At 37.1% G+C, this 26202-nt stretch overlaps 4 protein-coding genes across 8 annotated transcripts; 2 read left to right on the top strand and 2 right to left on the bottom strand.

Annotated features, from left to right (window-relative positions):
- Positions 1 to 633: 633 nt before the first annotated feature.
- On the bottom strand, positions 634 to 1488 carry LOC143447391 (uncharacterized). The gene is made up of 4 exons (XM_076947473.1): positions 1340 to 1488; positions 1173 to 1271; positions 956 to 1067; positions 634 to 804 (listed from the first exon to the last, which is right to left on the bottom strand). The coding sequence occupies exons 1-3, from the start codon at positions 1409 to 1411 to the stop codon at positions 1047 to 1049; spliced, it is 192 nt and encodes a 63-aa protein (XP_076803588.1). The 5' UTR covers positions 1412 to 1488; the 3' UTR covers positions 634 to 804; positions 956 to 1046.
- LOC143447390 (uncharacterized) lies at positions 850 to 5065 on the top strand. 4 transcript variants are annotated; one of them, XM_076947472.1, is made up of 8 exons: positions 858 to 1103; positions 1582 to 1745; positions 2193 to 2315; positions 3485 to 3654; positions 3855 to 3974; positions 4342 to 4433; positions 4551 to 4766; positions 4865 to 5065. In XM_076947472.1, exons 3-8 carry the CDS (start codon positions 2239 to 2241, stop codon positions 4931 to 4933), a joined length of 744 nt encoding a protein of 247 aa, XP_076803587.1. In that variant the 5' UTR covers positions 858 to 1103; positions 1582 to 1745; positions 2193 to 2238; the 3' UTR covers positions 4934 to 5065. The 4 variants fall into 4 exon arrangements, with proteins under 4 accessions (XP_076803584.1, XP_076803587.1, XP_076803585.1 ...); XM_076947471.1 differs by having other exon boundaries at positions 902 to 1103; positions 1582 to 1736; positions 4865 to 5064; XM_076947469.1 differs by lacking the exon at positions 1582 to 1745 and having other exon boundaries at positions 850 to 1103.
- Positions 5066 to 6284: 1219 nt separating this feature from the next.
- LOC143447486 (uncharacterized) lies at positions 6285 to 11459 on the bottom strand. 2 transcript variants are annotated; one of them, XM_076947614.1, is made up of 3 exons: positions 8233 to 11459; positions 7968 to 8045; positions 6285 to 7895 (listed from the first exon to the last, which is right to left on the bottom strand). In XM_076947614.1, exon 1 carries the CDS (start codon positions 11446 to 11448, stop codon positions 8917 to 8919), a length of 2532 nt encoding a protein of 843 aa, XP_076803729.1. In that variant the 5' UTR covers positions 11449 to 11459; the 3' UTR covers positions 6285 to 7895; positions 7968 to 8045; positions 8233 to 8916. The 2 variants fall into 2 exon arrangements, with proteins under 2 accessions (XP_076803729.1, XP_076803728.1); XM_076947613.1 differs by having other exon boundaries at positions 7968 to 11459.
- A 5890-nt stretch (positions 11460 to 17349) lies between these two features.
- Positions 17350 to 21191, top strand: LOC143444966 (uncharacterized). The gene is made up of 2 exons (XM_076943758.1): positions 17350 to 20125; positions 20273 to 21191. The coding sequence occupies exons 1-2, from the start codon at positions 17350 to 17352 to the stop codon at positions 20956 to 20958; spliced, it is 3462 nt and encodes a 1153-aa protein (XP_076799873.1). The 3' UTR covers positions 20959 to 21191.
- The last annotated feature ends 5011 nt before the right edge of the window (positions 21192 to 26202 follow it).

Below are 26202 nucleotides of genomic sequence, written 5' to 3'. Positions count from 1 at the left end.
AAAGTGCTAAGGCTAATTATTCCATTTGTGCAATATACATATTATAAACATCCTACACACTGTCTCAACAAATCTATCTCGAGAAGATTTTAATTTTTAAGATTAAATAATAATTAAGATTTTTCGCATCTCAGTACAGTATTTGAAACTTAATTGATTTCCGGTTTATTGTTAAATTTTTGGTTGTGACTTTCAGATAACAAATATTTGCGCCTGGGTTAACCGAGTCATGATTTCAGCTTCTATGGAAACGAACTCGGTAAATTAGGTCCTCTTTGGTTACATCTTCGTCTCGTTTAGGCCATTGGTACTGAGATGCAGCTTCGGTTTGTCCTATCATGTCATCTTTTATCTAAATACGTGTTTCAAACTGTGATAAGGGCAATCCAGCATGACGTAATACTATAATACATTGTTAAAGAACACTTTGATAATAATCATCAAGCATAACGCAAAACTGGTCAATACAGAGCGTTATTGTCTGCCGACGTTTCATTAACCCATTCGGGTTAACCTCATCAGGGCAATTACAGAAAATAAAGTTTTGTATTCACCAGTTGTGATGATAATGATGATTATTATGCCTGGTGGCAACGATAATATAGGCCTATTAACGATTTAATAGTAGCACACCAAAGCTGTGGTCATTGGAAGCGAATCTGGCATTTTGCAATTTTCAATGTCGACCCACTGACGAAAGAAGTTTTGATGATCAACGTAGTCTGTTTTCATTTGTGACGTGTCTGTGAAGCATTTCTGCTCAGACTGAGAGGCAAATCTAAAGCCCTTATTGAGGTGGAAGTCCTACGAAAATAAAAAGCTCTAGTTGTAGCGTTAGCTTAATATACATTCATCGAAAGTCAACTAATAAATAATAACTTAAATGGCGCCTTCAAACGCCACATTTTGAAAAAATTAGGTCAAATGCTTTTGATAGCTTGTTTACACAACTTACCATTATATTCTGCAACTCTTTTCTGCGGTGATTATAAACCGAAGCCGTCATCTCCGAGGAAAACTTACCAAACGATGCTTGGACTAAACTTTCAGGATATTTCTCTTCGGTTCTATGAAATATCTGAAAATGAAGACTTTCGAAGAAGGTACTTTGATTCCTTTTGTAGCTTTTAAGGTTATCTTTGTGCGATTAAGTAGGGTATGTACTTATTTACCTCTGCAACTGGATTATGTTCGAATCTTGTTGCTTTGACTTTATGTGCAGCTGGCCAGCCTAACACAAAACCTTCATGGTACGTTGAGTAGTTAGGCCCCTGAATGAAAACAAATAAAAAACCCACTCCGCATTCAGTATAAAACATCACTATTTTTCATACAGTACCTGATAATGACCCAGAGAAATACTCGTTTTGGCAGCAGCACAGGAAGTCAGTCTTCGACGACTTAAAGCCATTTTTAAATTATATTCACTTTACCAGTAGATTTACAACTAACTGCTGAAACACACCTCTTAGAGCAGTTTGTTAGGTAATTTAGTCGCCATTGTGACTAGCAATCACCATTGTACTAGTCACAATTCAATAATGATGAGAGAGATAAACAACTTTCAATGGCATTTTAAAGATGGCAAGATAAGAAGGTGGAAGATTTTCCACAAAGTAGCCGAATTTGACCTCCTTATGTCGGGAAGTAGCCTAAACTTGGATCGGTAAAATCCACCAAGAAGCAAAATAACGCTAACATTGACCTACATATTTACCAAATAAATCCGCTAACTGGTACGTAAGGTAGGGAGTTGTCTTTTACTTTCACGACATTGCCATACTTTTAACGGTTAAATATATCAGGTACATTAGCACAAGCTGTCATACTGTACTTATATATCGTAGCCTATGTCATACATTAGGTGATAATGCAATTGTTGAGTTCATTTGGTGCAAAAATATTGCTCAATTCAGTAAAATACTTCAACGACATAATGTGAGTCTTTTCGAGCCAAAAGCAAGAGTTAATAGATTCTGTGCCATCTTGGACGTTGTAACTTGTATTCCCAAAACTTCCCGGAGGAGCGTGTCACTCGGCATCCTAAGATGGTTGCTCCGTCTCCTATGATTCTTAGTGGCTACAAAAACCCTAGCTGCTACCGGTAGCCTACAAATTCCTGCGCGCAGGAATGGCATCCACAAGCGACGTGCATGATTTTGTCATTAATATAAAAGTATTTTATCTTTTAGGAGCTGGCTGATCACCCTACAGGTACCTTACTCGAAATTCAGCACCATGTCCAAGCAATTCGTTAACCAAGGAGGAAAATACCCTGACATACCACCTCGACCACGATCGAACAATAACGCTTCGTGAGTTCAATTGTTAATACTTTATCAGCGATTTTAAACATTTTATTATTACGACTGCTGCGCCTACTGCAATTTCATCTGGCGTTGTATCACGCGACTATACTAATTTAACGAAGGATTGAGATCGAATTAATGAAGGATTAACACCAGGAATAAAATCGAAAACGGTGGAATAAAGTTCATTATCAAGTTCAATACCTAGACCAGGGATGTCCAACCGGCGGCCTGCTAGTCATTTTCACTCCAAAAGTAGTATTTTGAACTATGAATCTTAGCCTAATTAAAATATACCAGTCAGCTTTTAGGGCGCAGTAATAGTATAGGCCTAGTATGGGAGCAACATAATTATATATAACTATAATACTCGAAGAATTAAAGCAAGCAATTACTTAGGTAAATTTAATAGGATCTGCGGCCCATTGAATTAAATTATTTGAAGTGACAATGCGGCCCAATATAACAAAAGGTTGGACATCCCTGGTCTAGACCAATGGTACTGCAGCGTTATGCTTTAGCGTGGTGTAATGTCTTTGGACAACGCATGAACAACGCTTACTCCTGTTCAGTGGACCTACAGCTTAAAACTCGAGCCACACAATATAAAAATTCAAAAAATTAAAATTAAAAGAATTAATGTACTGTTGCCCAGGGGTTCCCAAACTTTTTTGCTCGCGACCCCTTTCAAACTTCTGAAGTTTTCCATGACCCTTCACGCTTAAATTGATTAGCAGTGCGAAATATACATTAGTGATTAGTCATTAGTGACATTTATTGAGATGCAATGACTGAATTCAAGAAACCAGAACTCAAAGCCTACTTAATACTTTACACATATCTAGGCTACTGGAAACAAAAAAGCTCGCACATTTATTCAGTGTGATTGGTGCGACTGCTTTCTGCTACAAAGCAAGTCCAGCCGTGGCTCAATATCTGTTAATGCTGGTCTCAAGGCGGTTTCAATGTTGATTAGGCTGGAACGATATTTTGTTTTGATTGTATTTTGTACTTCGTGTAAAATTGGTATACGCTCTGCGACCCCGGAAGTTCGTTACGCGACCCCCAGTTTGGGAAGCCCTGCTGTAGCCTATATTTCCATCGGACCTTGCACTATGACAATATCGGCCTTGTAACAATACCTTGTCTGTGACAATATCTTGTTTTTGTCACAGCCAAGATAAGGATGAATTGTCACTATGGTTAAATGCAAACATACTGAAGCTGCCGGAGGGTTTTAAGCAACTTCTTCAAAATCTGTCCAGTAAAGTCCTTAAGGAAAGACCGAAAAATATTCTCCGATTTTCTGCAGCTCACTTCAATCGCTTGTTGGAACGACGCGATAGTAAGCTTTTAGTGATTTTGGGTAAAATCTCTTACAAAATTTATCAAAACCGTTTTATGAATTGAAATATAGACAAACAACATTTCGGGGGATTTGTCTTGCTGAAGCGCGTCATAATCTATCGTGTTATCCCCTTCGTAAATATAACTACAACCGCTTGATTTAACGTGATTAATTAACATTGCTATGTTGCTATACAGAGGACAAGGTTGACCTCAAGAAGCAAATCGTTAATTCTGCGGCGCACCAAAAAGTAACGGAAGAAGTGATCCAACCCGTCAATGTGGACGAAGAAGAAGCGTCCCCTGCCGTGGACCCAAGTAAGACAACGCGCTACATGTAGCTTGTATAGCCTATGTCCGGGTTAACCTGTTTCTGGTCCACAACTGAGGCATGTTTGGGTTCATCTTTACTGAAACAGAGCAATTATACCAAAGTATAGGCATAATTTGGAAATGCGTCCCAGACGAACGTATATGAGCTATATTGAGTCTAAAAAAAACGATTAAAAACCTTGCTTGTAAAATAAAGGTCAGGTACTTTACGCTCTCAATAGCGCTTAAAGTGCTGAACGCTACAATTTTCTAGTTTTTTTCGCATTCTTTCCAGTTGTTATGCTTAAGAAATCGCTTTTGCTCTGCGAAAATCGCAGCATCACGTTGTCTCATTATGACGTTGTTGTTTCAGGCGACCGTGACGCAGCGAAAGCCGCGACCTTAATACAAGCAAATTACCGTGGATACAAGACGAGACAATCACTTACTCCGAACAAAGCACCGGTAAAATACTGGTCGCGAGTTTAAAAGATTTTCTTTGAGTTACAACTCGCCTGCGGTGTCTGGCGCTTTATTACTTAAGTCTTAAACCGTCTTTTGTGGTGTTTGCTGTGATATTAGACTGATAAAGAAGTCAAATACATCCAAATTTTCAAGGAAAAAGATCCCAGTAGGAAAGAAGCGATCATAGATGCCTTGCTAGATACACTACAGGACGATGATTCTATGACCGTCGAGTCTGACGATCAAATTAAATCGACTGAGTCCGAGAAAGGCCAGATCAAAAAAGATAGCAGTCCAACCACTCTGGTGGATTTGCAGGAAGTCACAGCCACGGTAAATACCCTGAAAACGTTTTTCAATTTACCTACGATGTTATAGCTTATGAGTTTTAAAACCGACTGTAATACCGTTAACTTTTGATTACGTTTTAGGGCTTCACTATCCTTGCGTCACTGCGAATACCTCGTCCGAAAAATTCCGGTGAAAACCAAAAGAAATGAAATAAAGTTTTACGAAACATAATGGTCAATGGAACATTTTTAAATGCCGCTCAAAGAAACATGTTGAAGAAATAATTTCAAATAATAAAATAAATAGATGTTATAGCGATGACGGGTTATGTTAATGTATTGGAATTATCTAAAGCCAATAGTTATATTTGTCCATTAAAAACTCCGTTTGTCTATTTAACTTTTTGACTCCGTTGTTTATACTTTCGTTTTTTGTTTCTTTTAGCCAGCATTCATAAAAGTCCAAATTTTTATATTCCTAATGTAACCACAATTTGATTACGTAGTACAAAAATTCATTCCAAATCATTTCTACATGATTTCCAAACAAACAGCAAATCACGAATTTCTTCCAAAACAGAAAGTATTTTTTCCACTTCGGTCATTAAGACGTACTTTATATGTGTCATAACCAATTACAAATCGACACGAATGCATTGCGTCATAGAAAGATATTGTTTCCAGCCAATGTAATTCTGACGGCATGATTACGTCAGTAGAGAAAAGTAAACAAACAAACGTGGTCATCATTACTATTTGTGGTAAAAATGTTACTTAACCCTATTTACACTAGTTGTGGTCTCCACTACACAAAGTCACAGCAAAACGTGGCGTGCAGTTGCATTATTTGCTGTAGAAATTTGAAATTTGGTGACTTTTCCTTAAAAATGTTCAGGTATCTGTCCATGTTTGTTTGATAAAGTTGAATTTTGTAATTTTTGAAGAATTGGCATATTTTCATAATTTTGCTCTCTCTCTCCGCATTGAAGCGTATCGTTTTCGTTTACTCATTCAGGCACTATACTAACTCGACTAACTGTTCTCTTGTGTTCTCTTCTTGCGGTCAACTGGTTTTCCCCACAACGGGGGCGCGGCGTAACAAGAAAAACTTCTAGAAATGGTTCCAGGTCGATTCAACCCACGGACGATTCAACCCCGGACGATTCAACCCACGGACGATTCAACCCAGGACGATTCAACCCACGGACGATTGGCTTAGGTTATCACCAAGTTACTTTGTAGCCAATATTATGTAAGCTAAATAAAGCTAATATATAGGCCTAAGCTAATATAAAGCTTTTTGTGTTTCCTTTTTTTTCTTTTACCACTTCTTGTTAGCATTGGTTGTACATCAAAAAACTTATTGTTTTCTGCTTTCCAGTAAAACCTTGAATATTGTTATTTTGCCCTAAACAGTATACTTTGCATACATTTCTGTCTACGCCTGCTATTATTTTTTGTATTTACCCGTGTAGATCGGTTATTATATAAAATGTTCTCCTTTTAGCATTAAGTTAACATTTTTGAAGTTTTTGAAAAGACAAAATGCTTTCGACCCACGTACGTAAATGTGTGTATTTATTTTTTTGCATGTACACAAATTACAGATATTTTTATAGATACCTGTTTATACATCGATTAATTACAAAGAAAGTTGTTTTATTTACAGGCAAACTTAAGAACATGAACCTGAACACAAACACAGCACGTATAAAACACAAAGCTGAAAAGGGTACTACAAACGGTAATTAATTAGCTCATATGAGCGATTGCACGCAGATACATCAATTTATCTGGCTCATTTGCATAATTGGAAACCTTTGCCGAAAGTCTGTGAGCCAGGTGCGTGTATTTGCTTCGTGGTTGGTCCAAATTAACAACTGCTGCGTTTTGAGCACCGAGCCGTTGTATCGCGATGGGTTGAATCGTCCGTGGGTTGAATCGTCCTGGCTTGAATCGTCCTGGGTTGAATCGTCCGTGGGTTGAATCGTCCTGGGTTGAATCGTCCGTGGGTTGAAAGGTCCGTGGGTTGAATCGTCCGTGGGTTGAAAGGTCCGCGGGTTGAATCGTCCGCGGGTTGAATCGTCCGTGGGTTGAATCGTCCGTGGGTTGAATCGTCCGGGGTTGAATCGTCCGTGGGTTGAATTGTCCGGGGTTGAATCGTCCGTGGGTTGAATCGTCCGACCACCTCTAGAAATGGATCACTTGTAGAAATACTTAATTTAAACTAAATTCACTTTCTTTGGTTTTACAATTATGATGTATACAGGAAGCCAGATGTTTTTGCTACTAACCTGTAAAAATCTGATCGGTTTACGACCTACAGCTTTTGATTAATTAACGTTTGAAAATGTGTGTGCAGTGTTGGCCACACCTAGCTAAAATAGTAATGCCGCGCACCCGGTTTGGATAGAGTGTCACAATCACTTGAAACGTAGGCTACTTCACTACACCCGTCATATAGTTGAGCTGGACAAAGTATCTTATAGCCACAAAATATGTCATAATGCGCATATATTAAATGACACTTTTTGTAGCCAGAAACACACAATCGCTTAATTTATACGCCATTCAAAAAATTATTATAATTCACTATTAAAATCACCAATATGCTGTGACATCAGAGAGTTTGTGCAGTTTGGGCGTTTGTCGGTTTGTACAAATAAGTCGTATTTTTGCGTGAATTAATTATCAAAGTTGTACAAACCGAGATGACCCTGCAATGAGTCACGTGATATCGTGACTTCACTATTAAAACTTTTTATATCATTGTGGGTATTTAAAATAATCCAGGTTATTTTCCTGAGATCCCGGAATTGAGTTAGATTTTTTCCGGTTTAGCGAAAACCAGGAAAATCGAAAAGCCTATCTGCAGATACTGTAAAAAGTCACCAAGCATGCGACAACAGACACAAAAACATCTGCTTAAAAATATTTGGTCAAGCCACGAATTCAGATTCCTGTCAAGTGTCGCGCGCCATCTACCAATAAACATGTTCTTGTGATCATTTTTTTGCACGATCCGATGCCAAAAACATGATTGCGTCTATGACATCATCAACCATGACGTTCTTCCTGCCCAGGGGAACTAGTTTTGCTTGTCGCTCCAAAACCTCATCGACTTTTTCGCCGCCGTCCAACCAACGTCTTAATATGTTCGTCTTCATAAACGCTGGGTTGTAAGGAATATAAAGTTGGTTGAATTTATCAACAGGATGAGACAGCAAAAATGTTGGCTACTTACTGGACTGCGTTTATTCTTATCCCTTTCTCGGCTATTAACGTGAAAAAATGTGATAGCGTGTTGCTCGATCAGCCTGAACTAAAGAGCCAGTTAGATGTGAAGTTGTTGTGATATTGTAAACTATAATAAGAGTGATTCATTTTGAAGGACTATTGAAAACCTTTTTAAAATACCTATTTAGCCCAACTTGAACTCTTTATATACAGTTGTTCGTATTTGTTGGTATTGTTTAAACTTTAAAGAATATAAAGTCGGCTTCCATTACCAACAAATAGTTTTGGTTGAGCGATTGCTTTTTCCACAGCTTCACTAATGCTCCTTCCTATCTTTTCTGCTCCAGTAATAAAATAACAGAAACCAGCATTTATGACGTTCTTGCAACATTTTTCAACAGCAAGTTGCACAAATAATATTGTAGTTTGGTTAATTTAGAAATGGTTGCTTTTTGAGGATGAAGTATATAAACAGAAATAGATTCCTTAAAAAAATAAAAAGAGTTAAAAATTGAATCAAATGTTTTTAGATATATACAGGTTCCCAGAATGTTTGAGAATGCAAATGATGCAGCAAATAGGGGAATAATGTGAGCACTGACTGTATAGATACAGAATGAAAACATCAAAATCACATACGTACATAAGACACTCGTAATTCATAACAGGTAACATTTTATCATTTCTAATATTACTACGTTCCTGATATTACATCACAAATAAGACAAAACTGGAACAATGCCAAAAGCTTTCATTCCTGTCAGATGGCACAATTCTGGTTGTATTTAAAAATTATTTACGAACATGGCATTATAATAGCTTACGTTTGCTTCAGCCATTTGTAAACTGTAGTTTACCGTTTGCTTGTTATGAACAAATTACATGATTTGTATCGCAACAAAGTTGAATTTGCTTTCTAATTTCGAAAATGTTTTCTAAACCATTATATATGTAAATTAGAAAAACATACGATAATCACAGAAATCTTCAGCAAACTGTCTGTATCCAGCATCAGTAGAAAACAACAAAAGTGCATCTTGTTCATTTAACATTGCCTTACAACACTCCACTGCCATGTTGACTTTTGGTAATCTCTGTTCTATCCATTGGCAAGGATTTTTTTTATGACGGAATAATGCTCCCATGAATACCATTGAGGCATTCTTATACAGTTTCTCAGCGTAATAACAAACTCCTAAAAGCAAGTTTGCTTCTTGAAGTGATTGAACATCCATCGATACAAATTGCTTGAATATTTTAAAAGCTTCATTTAATTTCTTGATTGCTTGTTCATTGTTTCCATTCAAATGCAAACAACATGCAATGTGATGCAAGTTTCTGGAAAGAAAATCTTTTGAAAAGTGTTCTTTCTTCATGTCATCGCCATCAATGGTCTGCGCGGTTTTTGACAACGAGTCATGGAGCTTGCTGAATTCGACCAAAGCTTTTTCATGATCATTATCAATATAAAGTAAGTAACGGCCATAAGCTTCTTGACCATGCCATCCATCTACATCATTCAAATCATTTGGTGATAAACTGTCTAAAATGTTTTTCAGTCTTTTGCAAACTCCATCATCTCTGCGACCTAATGTTACCAGACAATTAGTTATCAAGAATAATACAAGAATTGTTACAGATACGGGAAGTGGTTGAATTAAAAGTGATTTGCCAAGTGATATTGCAGCTTCATGTCTGGAGGTGAAACTTAAAGCTTCAACAACCAAGATTTCACTCATGAAACTAACATCTTTATTATGGTTCCATTCCTCAACTATTTTTTCATACATTCCCATGTGGTATAAAATCATTATGGTGGTATCAGTATCTATTTCCACCAGGTTGTAATTGTTTCGACGAATCATTGTTTGTAAACTCCAAGTTATTTTGAAATAATCAATAATTGATTTCTCTCCAACAGCTGCAACAAGGTCAGGTATAAAACTGTCTATCGTGTTATAATATAAAGACTTTAGGGATATGTCGTCTTGTTTCCTCTTCAAACAATAAATTTTGAGTCGCACTTCACATGCAATGGATATTGAATAGGCCAATTTATGAGCAGTTTCTGAATTAAACTTTTGTTTCTCTGTCAACTTGTCTATGACGTCATAACATGAACATGGTGACTTATAAATCGAGTTCAATCGACCAAGATAAGCAATGAATAAAGTTGAACTTCGATAAACAACACGTTTGATGTTGAATGATGCGAGATTAAAAGTCATCAATAGTTTGCCAACATCAAAGTTATTAAGATCTTCTTCAAGTTGTTTTAATATCAACTGATGTTGTCTGGGCATCAACAAGGATTGCATTTGATCGGTTACTTGTTGTGAAAATTTATCATAAACTGATTTGAAACCAGAAACAAAACTTGTTTTTGTTAAAATGTCTCCCAAGTGATATCCGTTCTTTAAATCAACATCTGCATCCAAATATTTCACCATCTTTGTCACAGGTTTAATAAGTTCAGTTGTCCATGGTTTGTTCTTGGTCTTTTCCTGTCGACCAAGTGGAAATTTACAAGCATGCAAAACCATTCCATCAAATGAGATACCGCTCGGTGTATGAGCGTCATAAAACCAGTTGTGTTCCTTGATTTGATTGTTATTTAAAGATGGAACAGACACTGCTGGTAAAATTGTTTCTCCTAATCTTATTATAATCACGTGAAATAAAATGGAAAACCATCGAAAGTATTCCAACGCAGATTGATATTGATCGCTGTTTTCACCGTGATTCTGCAACAATTCATCATCGAGCAAAATAACGTGTTCGAAATCTGAATATGCAGTAATTTCTTTACGAGCTAAAGATCCCATTCCAGCTACACAGTATCGACACGGGGGCTTTCCCATGATTTGTATACACTTCTCTGATACAGATTTCATAATATCAGTGTATTTTGCTGCGATATTATCTTGGAGTGTCTTAACTCGGTTTATTTTGTCCATTTCTAACTCATGTGCTCTTTCTGATGAAACATCATCTGGAATATGTTTAAGTTTATCCAGAGCCAACTTCGTTTCTTCTCTCAACGATTTAACTTTCTCACGAACAACTTCATCGACATAAGCATCAACATCAAATTGATCACGTTGTACTTTAGCAAGTTTAAGCACATAACGATGAAGTTTATCAAGATCGTTTTTGATTACGTCAACATTTAAAGGTTCCCTCACAATCGCCGCATTCATGAGAGCAGCGCTTCGAATAAGCGCGAATCGTATGCTGGTTAATATTGCTGGAAGCGCGTTACGTATGAGAGCAGTGATTCGTGACGGCGCGTTTTCTATCAGAGTTAACACAGCCATGGCAAAAGTAAACCTCCATTCATATTCCTCACTTCTTTCTTTGTAAACTAAACCTAGTTGATGAAGAGTTTTAGCTGATTCTTTTATACCTTTCTCGTTGCAACATTTCTTTAAATCTTTAGCTAAACTCAATTCCTTGTTCCACAGATAATCGTCAATTTTGTTCACCATTATAACTGTTGTTTGAAACTTTCCGAAATGAAATAGCGCTTGTACTGTATGAGATGGTAAACGTTTCAGACGCTCGTCTTCTCGAGCAAACATTAAGTGCAAACATACGCGTTAAGTAAGCAAGACAGAAATCGACCACTTTCCGAAGCGATAAGTTAAATCACTCTTGGGTATAAGTCTTTTGTATTAGCTGAGTAACAATACACCAATACAATAGCCTTGATCTTTTCAAGTAGCCGTGATCTCATTTCAGTCCACATATTTTGACCACAATTGTTATAGCGGTAGTGTTTGTTTATAGGTGTAGTTTGTGTAAAGAATTGCTCAAAAGGTAAAATAACAAACTAGTAAGACCTTTAATGGAACATAATAAATGGTATAACGGAAACGTTAACGGTGAGTAACGGTTTTTTATCAGGCAGAAATTTGTTTAGCTATAGGAATAATTTCTTTGCAAATACAAATACTGTACATGCATAGTTGGTTTTATCGTCTTACACGTTGATAGGTTAACTACAGTTTAATCGGGTAATAAAACTGCAAATACATAACTAAAAGGCGTATTGTAATAATTTAAACAGCTCTGTGTATAAAAATGAGCATCGGATGCATTCAATAAACCTCATATAACTGTGATATGATTAATTTAATTCAAATACTCGAAATACCTCAAATAGTTTGCATTTTATTTGTGCTTCAATGGCCATTTTGCATCACGCAGGTGCAGCAAGTGGTCTTTGAGCCGGAGCTGCAAAAAGCTTTTGCGAAGTATGGAGCACGTTTGAGCCTAGTGGACCGGTTCGAGAAAAATCTTGCAAAGACTGTGACAGAATGTGAAGGCGTTGGATCAGTAAAGATAGGAATGAGCATTAGTGAAGCTGTCGAAAAAGCAACCGCATAACTAAAACTAAGTTATATGTTGGTAATACAAGCTGCCTTTATAACTTATTCATAACACAAACAACTGCATAAAAAAGATCTTAAGTTGAGTTAAATGGAAATTATTTTGAAACGTCCATCGGTATGAATCCCTTGCGTTATAGTTTGCAATATCTCGACAACAGGCACCACTTCACATTAAGTGTTTGTCCAATATTGAAGTCACACATATTGCAATAAACATTTAGCGTTCCAGTAGAAGAAAAATGTAAACAACTGTTATTTGAAATAACAGGTTTTTGTCATTGTCGCCGAAATTATCAAGGATGAAGATTTGGAAGAGATAATACAGAAAACCATAAAAGAATTCTCCCATCGTGACATCCTTCTAATTATTTCCAAGATATGCTTGAACACGCCCATAGAAATCGTAAGAATTTTATTTAGATTGTAATTAGACCGATTTAAAAAGCTTTAGGTTGATATACAGAAAGTTGGATTGACTTAGCCTTTGATTTTATTACGTCATACCAGTTACTTGAGTCTTGGACAGCAGCAGTGGTTCAGCATCGCACGTTATAGACGAGTGGAAATGTTTGAAGCATAGCGAGCGAGAAATATGTCAACGAGTCGGAGCTGATTTATTGCATGAGCAACTTTTTGGTTGATCATTTCACATAAATCGCAGCCGTTGGTAAAATAGCATTAACCTAGAGTAGCATGCATGGTTGAATTATTTGCTTATATGCTACCCTTGTAAAGTTTTGTGTAATTTATAGACATATGTAACTTATTGTCTTTCTTTCAAGTAGGCCTACTCGCCGAAACAATGGATAAGAATAAACGCAGTTCAGTAAGTAGCCAACATTTTTAGCTGTCTTATCCTGGTGACAAATTCAACCAACTATATATTCCTTACAACCCATCGTTTATGAAGACGAACATATTACAACGTTAGTTGGACGGCGGCGAAAAAGTTGATGACGTGGCGGAACGACGAGCAAAAGTTGTTTCCCTGGGCAGGAAAAATTTCATGGTTGATGATGTCATATACGCAATTATGCTTTTGGCATCGGATCGTGCGAAGATGATCACGAGAACATGTTTGTTCGTCGAAGGTGTGCGACATTTGACAGGAATCTGAATTCGAAGCTTGACCAATTATTTTTACACCCGTGTTTCTGTGATTGCTGTAGCATGGTGTAGAATTTATTTGCAGTGTCCTAACTGTATAGTTTGTTGTAGATATTTCAAGTAAATGCATTTATCTATTTATCTTTATAGATTTTTGTGTTTTTTAAAAACAATTTGCTTGTAAGCAGTATGAAGTCTATCTGGAATAACACTCATAACGTAAAAAGAACACCGCACGTTTGTTACCTTACGTAAATAGATATAATTTAATAGAAACAAAATTAAGAACCTGGTTGTGCTTATTGTCGTATCCAGTATAATTTAGAGCTTTTTGTTTACTTCCTACAAAAGAATTAACGTGATTCCGAACAACAAAGAACCATGCAAAGAGCAGGAAGCAGCACAAACGACGCTAAAGATTGAAATATCGTCCTGGATGTGTTGATATTGTAATTAACCTCTTATAAAGAGCTCAAGCATGATATTTTTCATCGCAGTTCAGAAGCTAGGTTATATAAGCTTATCGTTATCGGTATCCTTTTGTATATACATGACGTAAATATAAGCCTACAATACACGTAGTTTCGTGTTTGTGTATAATGATTTAAGCAAGCCCGAAAGCTAGCAGCAATGGGTAAGGAGCCTAGTTTCGATGTCCTTAAATAGTAAACTAGACTTAACTTAAATTTAACTTCTAATCTGAATCCAAACAAATCTTAAACCAAATCTTAAATAAAACCAAAAGCAATAATTTTCTTATCCATTCTCCCAACCTAACCGCGCATGTTTAACAACCGGCAACAAGATTTAATAATTCAGCTGAAATGGTTGCCTTCTATAAAGTTTTCTTTTCTTTTTATCGTGAAGAAACCTTTGAAACCTTGATCGTTAGCAACGTGAACGAGTACAAGCCTATAATAATAGAATGAGTGGAAATAAGTAAAATCAGCATTTATACCGGTGTTTAAACATCTTTTTTATAACAACAATTTCAACAAGTTTTGTTGTAGTTTCGTTAATTCAGAAATGGTTGCTTTTAAAGGTTGAAATATAAAAGCAGGAAAAGATATGTTAAAAATACAAAGTTTTGAAAAATAATTGAAAAATGCTAGGTAACATGTAATCGGAAAATTTATGAATGCTGACCACTGACCCAGCAAAGGCCTGAAGTTCCCATATCCTGGTTATTGGAAATGCAAAACGGATTTCTTGAAAGTCTTTATACTGTACGACTGGAAATCAATGACAATAAATAAATTAATTAAAACAGGTTTACTGGCAACTAACTTATCATGCTGCTTGCAAACAATCCGTTAAACGAGTCAGGTTAACAATTGCAACGCATATGCTAAATTGACTGGGATGGCTGATATGCGACTAGATATGATATAAAAGGCGATAACAAGCACATGGTAGCAAACTATGTCACGACTCACCAAATCGAAGCAAAGTAATCTAATACAAAGGTAAGGGATTTACCACAAGTCTAGACACACAATGACAAAGAGATTTGGAGTTTTGGACGACACAAAATCATATAAACCATTATCACTAAAATCATATAAGTTTAAAATACAACAATGCATTTTTGGACTTTACATAATGTATACCTGTAGATACAGAATGAAAAGAGCAATAAGAATCACATTGGAACCCCAGACACTTGCAATCCATAACAAGTAACATTTTATCATTTCTCATATTACTCCATTCCGGATATTACATCACAAATAAGACAAAACTGAACCAATACCAAAAGCTTTCATTCCTGTCACCAGCAGCTCAATTCTGGTTGCATTTAAAAATAATTTACAAACATATCATGTAATAGCGTACGTTTGCTTCAGCCATTTGTAAACTGTAGTTTACCGTTTGCTTGTTATGAACAATTACATACTTTGTATCACAACAAAGTTGAATTTGCTTTCTAATTTGGAAAATGTTTGCTAAACCATTATTGAAGCAAATCAGAAAAAATACGAACATCACATAAATCTGCAGCAAATTGTCTATATTCAGCATTAGTAGAAAACAATAAAAGTGCATCTTGTTCATTTAACTTTGTCTTACAACACTCCACTGCCATGTTGACTTTTGGTAATCTCTGTTCCATCCATTGGTAGGGATATCGTTTATGAAGTAATAATGTTCTGTCAAACACCATCAAGGCCTTCCTATACAGTTTCTCAGCGTAATAACAAACTCCTAAAAGTAAATTAGCTAGTTGATCTAATTCAATTTCTACGGATGCAAGTTGATTGAAAATTTGAAAAACTTCGTTTAATTTCTTAATTGCTTGTTTATTGTTTCCATTCAAAAGCAAACATAATGCAATGTAATACAAGTTCCTTGAAAGAAAACGTTTTGATAGGATTTCTTTCTCCGTGTCATCGCCATCAATGGTTTGCATGGTTTTTAACAGCAAGCCATGAAACTTGATGAATTCGCCCAAAGGTTTTTCATGATCATTATCAACAAAAAGTAAGTAACGGCCATAAGCTTCTTTACCAAGCCATCCATGTACATCATTCAAATCATTTGGTGATAAACTGTCTAAAATATTTTATATTGTTTTGCAAACTCCATCATCTCTGCGATCTAATGCTACCAAACTGTTAGTTATATGGAATAATACAAGAATTTTTACATTTACGGGAAGTGGTTGATTTAAAAGAGATTGGCCAAGTGATATTGCAGCTTCATGCTGTCTGGAGGTGAAGCTTAAAGCATCCACACATAACACTTTATAATCGACACAAACATCTTTATTATCGTTCCATTCCTCAACTACTTTTTCAAACACTCCCAACCGGTATAAAATCATTATGTTGGTACCAGTATCTATCTCCACCAGGTTGTAATTGCTTCGACGAATCATTGTTTGTAAACTCCAAGTTATTTTGAAATAATCGATAATTGATTTCTCTCCAACAGCAGCAACAAGCTCAGGTATATAGCTGTCTGTGATGTTAAAATGTAAAAAATTCTGGGACATGTCGTCTTGTTTTCTCTTCAAACAATAAATTTTGAGTCGAACTTCACATGCAATGGATATTGAATAGGCCAATTTATGAGCAGTTTCTAAATTAAATTTTTGTTTCTCTGTCAACTTGTCTATGACGTCATAACATGAACATAGCGACTGATAAACTGAGTTCAATCGACCGAGAGCAGCAATGAATAAAGTTGAACTTCGATAAACAACACGTTTTATATTAAATGATCTTCTGAAAGTAAAACTTAAAAAATATTTGCCCACATCAAAGTTATTAAGATCTTCTTCAAGTTGTTTTAATATCAACTGATGTTGTCTGGGCATCGACAAAGACTGTATTTGATCGGTTACGCGTTGTGAAAATTTATCATAAATTGACTTGAAACCAGAAACAAAACTTGTTTTTGTTAAAATGTCTCCCAAGTGATATCCGTTCTTTAAATCAACATCTGCATCCAAATATTCCACCATAAAAGTCCAAATTCTTATCTTGCTAATGTATGCCACAATTTGATTACGTAGCACAAGAATTTCATTCCAAATCATTTCTAAATGTTTTCCCAAACTAACAGCAAATCACGAATTTCTTTCGAGTATCGAGTATGTAATGATTAATGCAACGCCCCGCGCAGTCATCAATCAACGCCCCTTGTAGCTTCGTCGCATATCTCGTAATCACGCCATTTATGTTCTCAGTTCAGTCCCTCAGTTCTTTTCAGTTGCGTGATTACGATTCACCATTTTAAGATTACCAGTTTTCCTTTTATGCTTTTGTTTAACTTTACCTTTTTGTGTTGCAGCTTAGTTTAGTTTTTTGTCTCTTAAAGCTGTGCAATTAAAGAATACGAATATTTACAACTGTCTGTTCAGTTCAATTTAAGAGACAAAGATCAATGTCGTCTACAATAAATGCTTTCAAGCCTTCTCGACTAGAAATCGATGTGAACACGGACACTGCTGCAAAATCTTGGAAACATTGGAAAAAGACATTTGAGAACTATACCATAGAACACGAAGCGCAAGTGAACAGCACGGCATTTAACAAACTACGTTTATTGACCAATTTTGTTTCTGCAGAAATTTTTGAGTTCATAGAAGACTGCACTACGTATGAAGCAGCTGTCGAAATTCTTCAAGACTTGTTTGTCAAAAAACCAAACGAGATTTTCGCTCGCCATTTATTGGCGACCCGCAAACAACAAAACGGCGAATCTTTACAAGAGTTCATGCAAGCTCTACAAATCTTAAGCAAAAACTGTCAGTGTAAGGACATTTCTGGTGAACAATATCGAAAAGAACTATGTAGAGACGCCCTCATAAATGGAATTTTATCACCCATTATACGACAACGTTTACTGGAAAACAGTACTCTTGACCTCAAAACAGCATTCGACCAAGCAAATGCCCTGGATACGGCTCATCGGAACTCGCTGGCTTATAATCTAACTACAACGATTGCTGCTGCGGAAACGTGCGAACCCCTGGTGACGATCCCCAAAGAAAATTCAGAAACTTCAGCCACTAACATGGTGCACTCTCAGAATTTTGTTGCAACGTCGAATCGGAAGAAGTGCTACTTCTGCGGTTACAACTACCACGAGAGAAAATATTGTCCCGCCCGGAATTCATCATGCAACAAGTGTGGTAAGCTTGGACACTTTATGAAAGTTTGTAAATCTAAAACAGGCCATCAAGTTTCTGCAACTTTAACGCCAGATCTACGGGTATGTGCATTGTGTCCTTACAGCTTATCCGCTGCAACGTTATCAGTTTGCATAAACGGAAGAAAATTATGTGCACTGGTGGACTCTGGGAGCTCTGACAATTACATAAGTAACAAAACTATACAGTCGCTATGCCTTGACGTTTCGCCAACGCAGCAAACAGTATCAATGGCGCAATCGAAGTTATCCTGTACGATAAGCGGCTTCTGCGTTGCTGATGTTGCAATTAACAATCAAACGTACACTGCTGTAACCTTTGGTGTCATGGATCATCTCTGTGCGGATATTATACTTGGCCAAACTTTTCAAAAGCAACATAAACGGCTTGTAATTGAGTATGACGGCTGTCTTGAAGATTTTGTTATATCTAAATCTTCTTCTTGTGCACTCCCTGCTGCATTAGTGCCAACCGAAACGCTATTTCCAAACTTACCTCGGAATTGTAAGCCAATCGCTGTGAAATCTCGGCAATACAACGAAGCAGACAGAAACTTCATTGCCGGCGAAATCAAGAAATTGCTCGAAGATGACATTATCGAAACCAGCCGTTCACCCTGGCGTGCCCAAATTGTTGTTGTACGAACTGGAGAGAAAACACGTATGTGCATTGATTACTCGCAGACGATCAATTTGTATACAGAATTAGACGCATATCCTTTTCCCAGAATAGATGCGATGGTAAATCAACTTGCAGAGTATAGCACTTACTCTCGATATGACTTGAAATCTGCTTACCATCAAATTCCTATTCTCTCTTCAGACCGTAAATACACTGCATTTGAAGCAAACGGTAGATTGTGGCAGTACAAACGCATCCCATTCGGAGTCACGAACGGTGGCATGAATTTTCAACGTGCTATTAACCGCATCATTGAAGAGGAAAACTTAAAAGACGTTTATGCTTATCAAGATGACGTAACAGTTTGTGGCCGAAATCAAGATGAACACGATCTCAACGTAAAAAAGTTTCTAAAGGCCTTCAAGCGTCGAAACTTATCGTTTAATGAAACCAAAACCGTCAAGTCTGCTCCTCACATCAACGTTTTAGGGTACAGAGTCCAGCATAAACTTATTCAGCCAGACCCAGAACGGTTAAAACCCCTTCAAGAGTTTCCTCCTCCTCAAAACAAAAAAGGATTACAACGAGTCTTGGGAATGCTGGCATATTACGCAAAGTGGATTCCAAAATTTTCCGACAAGGTGAAACCACTAGCAACAGCTGACTCCTTTCCCTTAAACGACGAGGCTTGTCAAGCATTCAGCAATCTTAAAGGCGAGTTAATGAATGCATCCCTTCAGTCAATTGATGAAACATTGCCGTTTGTAGTAGAATGTGATGCATCTGATGTCGCCGTCTCTGCCACCTTGAATCAAGGTGGTCGCCCCGTTGCTTTCCTCTCTCGAATGCTCCATGGGGCGGAATTATTGTATCCTGCAGTAGAGAAAGAGGCGACTGCAATTATCGAAGCCACCAGAAAATGGAGAGATCTCCTCCTTCGTCGACACTTCGAGCTCATAACAGATCAACGATCAGTGGCGTTCATGCTGGACAATCGCCGCCGAACAAAAATTAAAAACAACAAAATTCAAACCTGGAGAATGGAACTTGCGTCCTTAAGTTATACCATTCACTACCGACCAGGTAAGCTAAACGTCGGCGCTGATTCCTTCACCAGAGCGTACAGTGCATCCGTGAATCAAAATTGTCAAATCAATGACATTCATGACATGCTGTGTCACCCAGGTGTAACAAGATTACTGCACTTCGTTCGAACAAAAAACCTGCCTTTTTCCACTGAAGAAGTTCGCAAAGCGTGCTTGAACTGCCGTGTCTGTCAAGAATGTAAACCCCAGTTTTATAAAATGCCTCAAATGAACCTTATCAAAGCAACAAAGCCTATGGAACGTGTTAGTATCGATTTCAAAGGACCTCTACCATCTAAAGGTAAAAACAAGTACATACTCACAATCATTGACGAATACTCGAGGTTTCCATTTGCAATACCATGTCCGAACATGCACTCATCAACTGTCGTCGAAAGTTTGAAACTTTTATTCGTACTTGTAGGTTTACCTAATTATATTCATTCAGACCGAGGTTCATCATTCTTGTCAAAGGAACTACAATCCTATCTGCATGGCCTCGGTATAGCAACGAGCAGCTGTACTCCATACCATCCCACTGGAAATGCTCAAGTTGAACGGTACAACGGTATCATATGGAAAGCCGTAACACTCGCCCTGAAGTCAAGGGGGATGAATGTTTCTGAATGGGAACAAGTGCTTCCCGGTGCATTACACTCGATCCGTTCGCTCCTATGCACCTCAACTAATGCTACACCGCACGAAAGATTTTTCGCCTTTAACCGACGATCGGAAAACGGCACGGCTCTGCCGTCGTGGCTGGTGGGTCCAGGCAAAGTATTCCTTCGTCGATTCGTCCGCTCAAGCAAACATGAGCCTTTAGTCGATGAAGTTGATTTGGTCAACACAAATCCAACGTACGCACGTGTCCGATATCAGGATGGAAGGGAATCAACGGTCTCGTTGAAGGATCTAGCCCCTTGTCGACCGCAGGAGATTGAAAAAGAACAACCTGTCACTGCTACACCGCAAATCCAAGATACTCAGAACATTTCTAACAAACCTGAACAATCCGCTGAAGTGCCCTTAACTTCAGCTGAGCAAATGGCAATCGAACCGGCAGAAGCGGAGATTCGTCGGTCGGCCCGCAGCAATAAGGGAGTGCCTCCAATCAGATATGTTGCCGAACCATAGATTTGTCATACGCTATTGTTGATGTGTTGTACTCATGTGCAATTGTTGATATTGTTGACACGATTTGATTTATTTATTTCGCATGTTATATTTATTTACGCTATGCTTCGTTGTTGGGCTGGGAGAATGTAATGATTAATGCAACGCCCCGCGCAGTCATCAATCAACGCCCCTTGTAGCTTCGTCGCATATCTCGTAATCACGCCATTTATGTTCTCAGTTCAGTCCCTCAGTTCTTTTCAGTTGTGTGATTACGATTCACCATTTTAAGATTACCAGTTTTCCTTTTATGCTTTTGTTTAACTTTACCTTTTTGTGTTGCAGCTTAGTTTAGTTTTTTGTCTCTTAAAGCTGTGCAATTAAAGAATACGAATATTTACAACTGTCTGTTCAGTTCAAACAGAAAGTATTTTTTCCACTTCAGTCGTTAAGACTTACTTTATATGTGTCATAACCAATTACAAATCGACACGAATGCGATGCGTCATAGAAAGATATTGTTTCCAGCCAATGAAATTTTGACGGCAAGATTACGTCAGTAGAGAAAAGTAAACAAGCAAACGTGGTCATCATTAAAATTTGTGGTAAAAATGCTACTTAACCCTATTTACACTAGTTGTGGCCTCCCCTGCACACAGTCACAGCAAAACGTGGCGTGCAGTTGGATTGTTTGCTGTGGAAACTTGAAATTTGTTGACTTTTCCTAAAAAATGTTCAGTTATCTGTCCATGTTTGTTTTATAGGGTTTGATTTTGTAATTTTTGAAATATTGTCATATTTTCATAATTTTGCTCTCTCTCTCCGCATAGAAGCCTATCGTTTTCGTTTACTTATTCACGCCCTACTAACTCGGCTAACTGTTCTCTTGTGTTCTCCGTTCTCTTCTCGCGGTCAGCTGGTTTTCCGCAGAGCGGGGCGCGGCGTAACAAGAAAAACTTTTAGAAATTTATCACTTGTAGAAATACTTAATTTATAATAAATACACTTTCTTTAGTTTTACAATTATGATGTATACATGAAGTCAGATGTTTTTGCTACTAAACTGTAAAATTCTGATCAGTTTACGACCTACAGTTTTTGATTAATTAACGATTGAAAAAGTGCATGCAGTGTTGGCCACACCTAGTTAAAATAGTAATGTACCCGGTTTGGATAGCACCCGGTTTGGATAGGGTACCACAATCACTTGAAACGTAGGCTACTTCAATACACCTGTCATAGTTGAGCTGGACAAACTATCTTATAGCCACGAAATACGTCATAATGCGCATATTTTAAATGACACTTTTTGAAGCCAGAAACACACAATCGCTTAACTTGTGACGGTGACGTCACGAGGATTGATTTGTTTTGGAAATGCTGAAATTTTGTTTTGGGATCTTGCAACTCAATTTTTGACCGGACTTGAATTCTCCTTAATGACGTTCAGATAAATTACACCTCGCTTGAACTGGGGATCACGACATATGACCGTGAACAAACTCACCGGCGACAACTGGTAGTGGACAACTGACCAGCAACAAATTGGCCGGCGATCAAATTTACCGTGACGTAAATTGGCCGGCCATGAAATTAACCGTCGATAAATTGGCCGGCGATCAAATTAACCAGCGACAAATTGGCCGTCAAAAGGTCAAAATTCTAATTTACTATCTAGTCGCTATCTAGTCACTATCCAATTTAGTATGTGTATTGCAGTTAAGGTTGCCACTCGTAGAGTTTTTTGGCCCCTTGTAGGGTGACTCTACGGGTTTTTCACCTTTATTCATAGATTTCCTATTGTTACATGCATTTTCCCGGTCTAGACGAGTTGTTTGATGAGATTATGAAACAATGCGTTGTAGCCTATCTCATGTTGTAACAATGGCACGTTTATTGTAAGGCACGTCTCCATAATGTAGATGGCTTAGTCACGAAAGAGTTGCACGAAAACAGTCACCTACAAGAAGAGAGACATGTTCAAGTGGCCAAACTACTTACGGTCACCAAATCTACGGTCACCACAATCTAATAAACAAGATGTTATCAATGCAACACCCAACCATTTGGAAATTTATAGAAGCTTTGAGGAAATTGCAGAACATAAACAAAAACAAGATTGAGGAGCTCTGTGCCCAAGGGCGGCCTCCTGTCAAAAGGAGAAAATACAAGGATCTGGATGCGCGACTTCAAACCATCGTTGAAGATTTTGCAAACCGTGACATATTAGATTTTCTCAGAGGCATCGCCCACAACCTACAATTTGCGCAATAAACTTCCTTATTTGTCAAATAACAATTTGTGTAAATTTTAGTGCCCTTATTATGTAGTGTCATATGTGTTTTGCAGTGAACGTCTTTTAATGTTGTTACTTGTATTTCTCGTATTTCCGGAAATATTTCTGTTAAATTCAATAAATGTTTCAATGTGTATTGAAATAAAAAAGAATTTTGTTAAAAACAAAGACAATAGTTACAAACAAATATTTACTTTACATATCATATACTACCATCAACTTAAACACAATAATTCAGCACTTGCACGGTTAATTTACCTCCCGGTCAATTTTTATTCCGGTAAGTCTGTTCTTGGTTTGTTTGTTCGCGGTCAATTTACATCACAGTCAGTTTGTTCGCGGTCAATTTACGTCACGTTCAGTTGTCCCCGGTGAGTTTGTTCGCGGTCATTTTCCCGCGGTCATATGTCGTGGAACCCTTGAACTGATGTGCCATATATATACCGATGTAATCTTTGCAATCCTTCCTTTTTACGTGATCGATTTCACTGGTTACTACTGCGCAATGTAACATTCAGTAAGCTTTGCCCGAAGGTGAAAGCCTTCGTGTCTGATAATAAATAAAATGGGAACTTTATAATTTAGTAATATGCATAGACAGATTTTAAGAAACTAAACAGCATAGTCACGCCGTTTGAGAAATGAGACCTCATATCATCGAAGCAGAAGTAAAACAAATCATCAACCATCGGTCTTCCTCGCTCATATAGTAACAATAGCCGCCAGTGTACGCGGTCATTATGACAGATGTGTTTGTTGTGTAATACTTCACACAAGTAATTAAGCAACAAAACTTTTATCTGCCATAAACTTATACGCCAATCGTAATATTATTATTATTCACTATTAAAATCACCATGATGCTGTAACTTCAGAGAGTTTGTGTAGTCTGTGCACTCTGGGCGTTTGTCGGTCTTTCCAAAGAAACTAAGAAGACAAGCGCTGCTGTATAAGTCGTATTTTTGCGTGAATTAGCACAGTTGTACAAACCGAGTTGACCCTGCAATGAGTCACGTGACATCGCGACTTCACCATTTAAAGCTTTCTATGACATTGTGAGTTTTACAAATCTTGGTTATTTTCCTGAGATCCCGGAATTGAGTTAGATTTTTGAGTTAGTTAGATAACAGACACAAAAACATCAGCGTAATAATTTGTCAAGCCACGAATTCAGATTCCTGTCAAGTGTCGCGCGCCATCCACCAATGAACAAGTTCCCGTGATAATTTTCGTACGATCCGATGCCGAAAACATGATTGCGTCCATGACATCATCAACCTTGATGTTCTTCCTGCCCAGGGGAACTTTTGCTTGTCCCTCCGCCATTTAATCGACTTTTTAGCCGTCATTCAACCAATGTCGTAATATGTTCGCCTTAATAAACGCTGGGTTGTAAGGAATATAAAGTTGCTTGAATTTGTCGCCTGGATGAGACAGCGAAAAATGTTGGCTACTTACTGGACTGCGTTTATTCTTATCCTTTTGTCGGCTGTTACCGCGAAAAAATGTGATCGCGTGTTGCGCGACAAGCCTGGAACAAACGAGCCAGTTAGATGTGAAGTTTGTGTGATATTGTAACCTATAATAAAAGTGATTCATTTTGAATGAAATTTGAAAACCTTTATAACATTCCCATTTAGCCCAACTTAAGTTCTTTATATGCAGTTCTTTGTATTTGTTGGTATTTGTTTATTGAATATAAAGTCGGCTTATACTACCAACATATAGTTTTAGTTTCGCGATTGCTTCACTAATGCTCCTTTCTTTTTTTTGATCCAGTAATAAAACCAGAGAAACCAGCATTAATAACGTTTTTGCAACATTTTTCAAAAGCGAGTTACACAAATATTTTTGTAGTTTCGTTAATTTAGAAATTGTTCCCAGAAATAATGAAAATACAAATCATGCAACAAAATGGGGAATAATGTGAGCACTGACATACTGTACAGATACAGAATGAAAACAACAACAAAAACCACAAACAAACATAAGACACTTGTAATCCATAACAAGTAACATTTTATCATTTATTATAATACTCCATTTCTCATATTACATCACAAATAAGACAAAACTGGAACAATGCCAAAAGCTTTCATTCCTGTTAGATAGCATAGTTATGGTTGCATTTAAAAATAATTTACAAACATAGCATATAATAGCGTACGTTTGCTTCAGCCGTTTGTAAACTGTAGTTTACCGTTTGCTTGTTATGAACAAATTACATGATTTATATCACAACAAAATTGAATTTACTTTTTAAATTTTGAAAATATTTTCTAAACCATTATTGAAGCAAATCAGAAAAAAAATGAAAATGACGTAAAGCAGCAAACCGTCGGTATCCAGCATCAGTAGAAAACAATAAAAGTGCACCTTGTTCTGTGTTTGCGTTTGTGTTTGTTTACAAATTGTACAAACAATTACATATTGTATGTAATACATGCATAACAGGAAAAGTTGAATTTACTTTCTAATTTCGAAAATGTTTTCTAAACCATTATTGAAGTAAATCATAAAAAAATACGAAAATGAAACAAACTTGCAGCAAACTGTCTGTATCCAGCATCAGTAGAAAACAATAAAAGTACATCTTTTTCATTTAACTTTGCTTTACAACACTTCACTGCCATGTTGACTTTTGGTAAATTCTGTTCCATCCATTGGCAAGGATATCGTTGATGAAATAATAATGCTCTCTCGAATACCTTTATTGCCTTCCTATACAATTTCTCAGCGTAATAACAAACTCCTAAAAGTAAATTCTTTCTTGAACTAATCCAATTTCCACGGATTCAAATTGCTTGAAAATTTTTAAAGCTTTCTTTAGTTTCTTAAATGCTTGTTTATTGTTTCCATTCAAATGCAAACAAATAGCAATGTGGTTCAAGTTTCTAAAAAAAAAGTGTTTTGAGCCAATTTTTTTCTTGATTTCATCGCCAGCGATGGTCTGCGTGCGTTTTGACAAC

This window comes from Clavelina lepadiformis, chromosome 2 (genome assembly GCF_947623445.1).
Source record: "Clavelina lepadiformis chromosome 2, kaClaLepa1.1, whole genome shotgun sequence".
NCBI lineage: Eukaryota > Metazoa > Chordata > Ascidiacea > Aplousobranchia > Clavelinidae > Clavelina > Clavelina lepadiformis.
This window is presented reverse-complemented; position numbering and strand designations above follow the sequence as displayed.

Coding starts and splice junctions, on each gene's coding strand:
- LOC143447390 (XM_076947469.1), top strand. CDS start 925: ATGCTTTTGATAGCTTGTTTACACAACTTACCATTATATTCTGCAACT. Junction 3,975..4,341: donor GTCCCCTGCCGTGGACCCAA/GTAAGACAACGC, acceptor TTGTTGTTTCAG/GCGACCGTGACGCAGCGAAA. Junction 4,434..4,550: donor TTACTCCGAACAAAGCACCG/GTAAAATACTGG, acceptor CTGTGATATTAG/ACTGATAAAGAAGTCAAATA.
- LOC143447391 (XM_076947473.1), bottom strand. CDS start 1,411: ATGGCTTTAAGTCGTCGAAGACTGACTTCCTGTGCTGCTGCCAAAACG. Junction 1,272..1,339: donor TTTCTCTGGGTCATTATCAG/GTACTGTATGAA, acceptor GTTTTCATTCAG/GGGCCTAACTACTCAACGTA. Junction 1,068..1,172: donor AACATAATCCAGTTGCAGAG/GTAAATAAGTAC, acceptor GATATTTCATAG/AACCGAAGAGAAATATCCTG.
- LOC143447486 (XM_076947613.1), bottom strand. CDS start 11,448: ATGGTGAACAAAATTGACGATTATCTGTGGAACAAGGAATTGAGTTTA.
- LOC143444966 (XM_076943758.1), top strand. CDS start 17,350: ATGTCGTCTACAATAAATGCTTTCAAGCCTTCTCGACTAGAAATCGAT. Junction 20,126..20,272: donor AGGACCTCTACCATCTAAAG/GTAAAAACAAGT, acceptor ATATTCATTCAG/ACCGAGGTTCATCATTCTTG.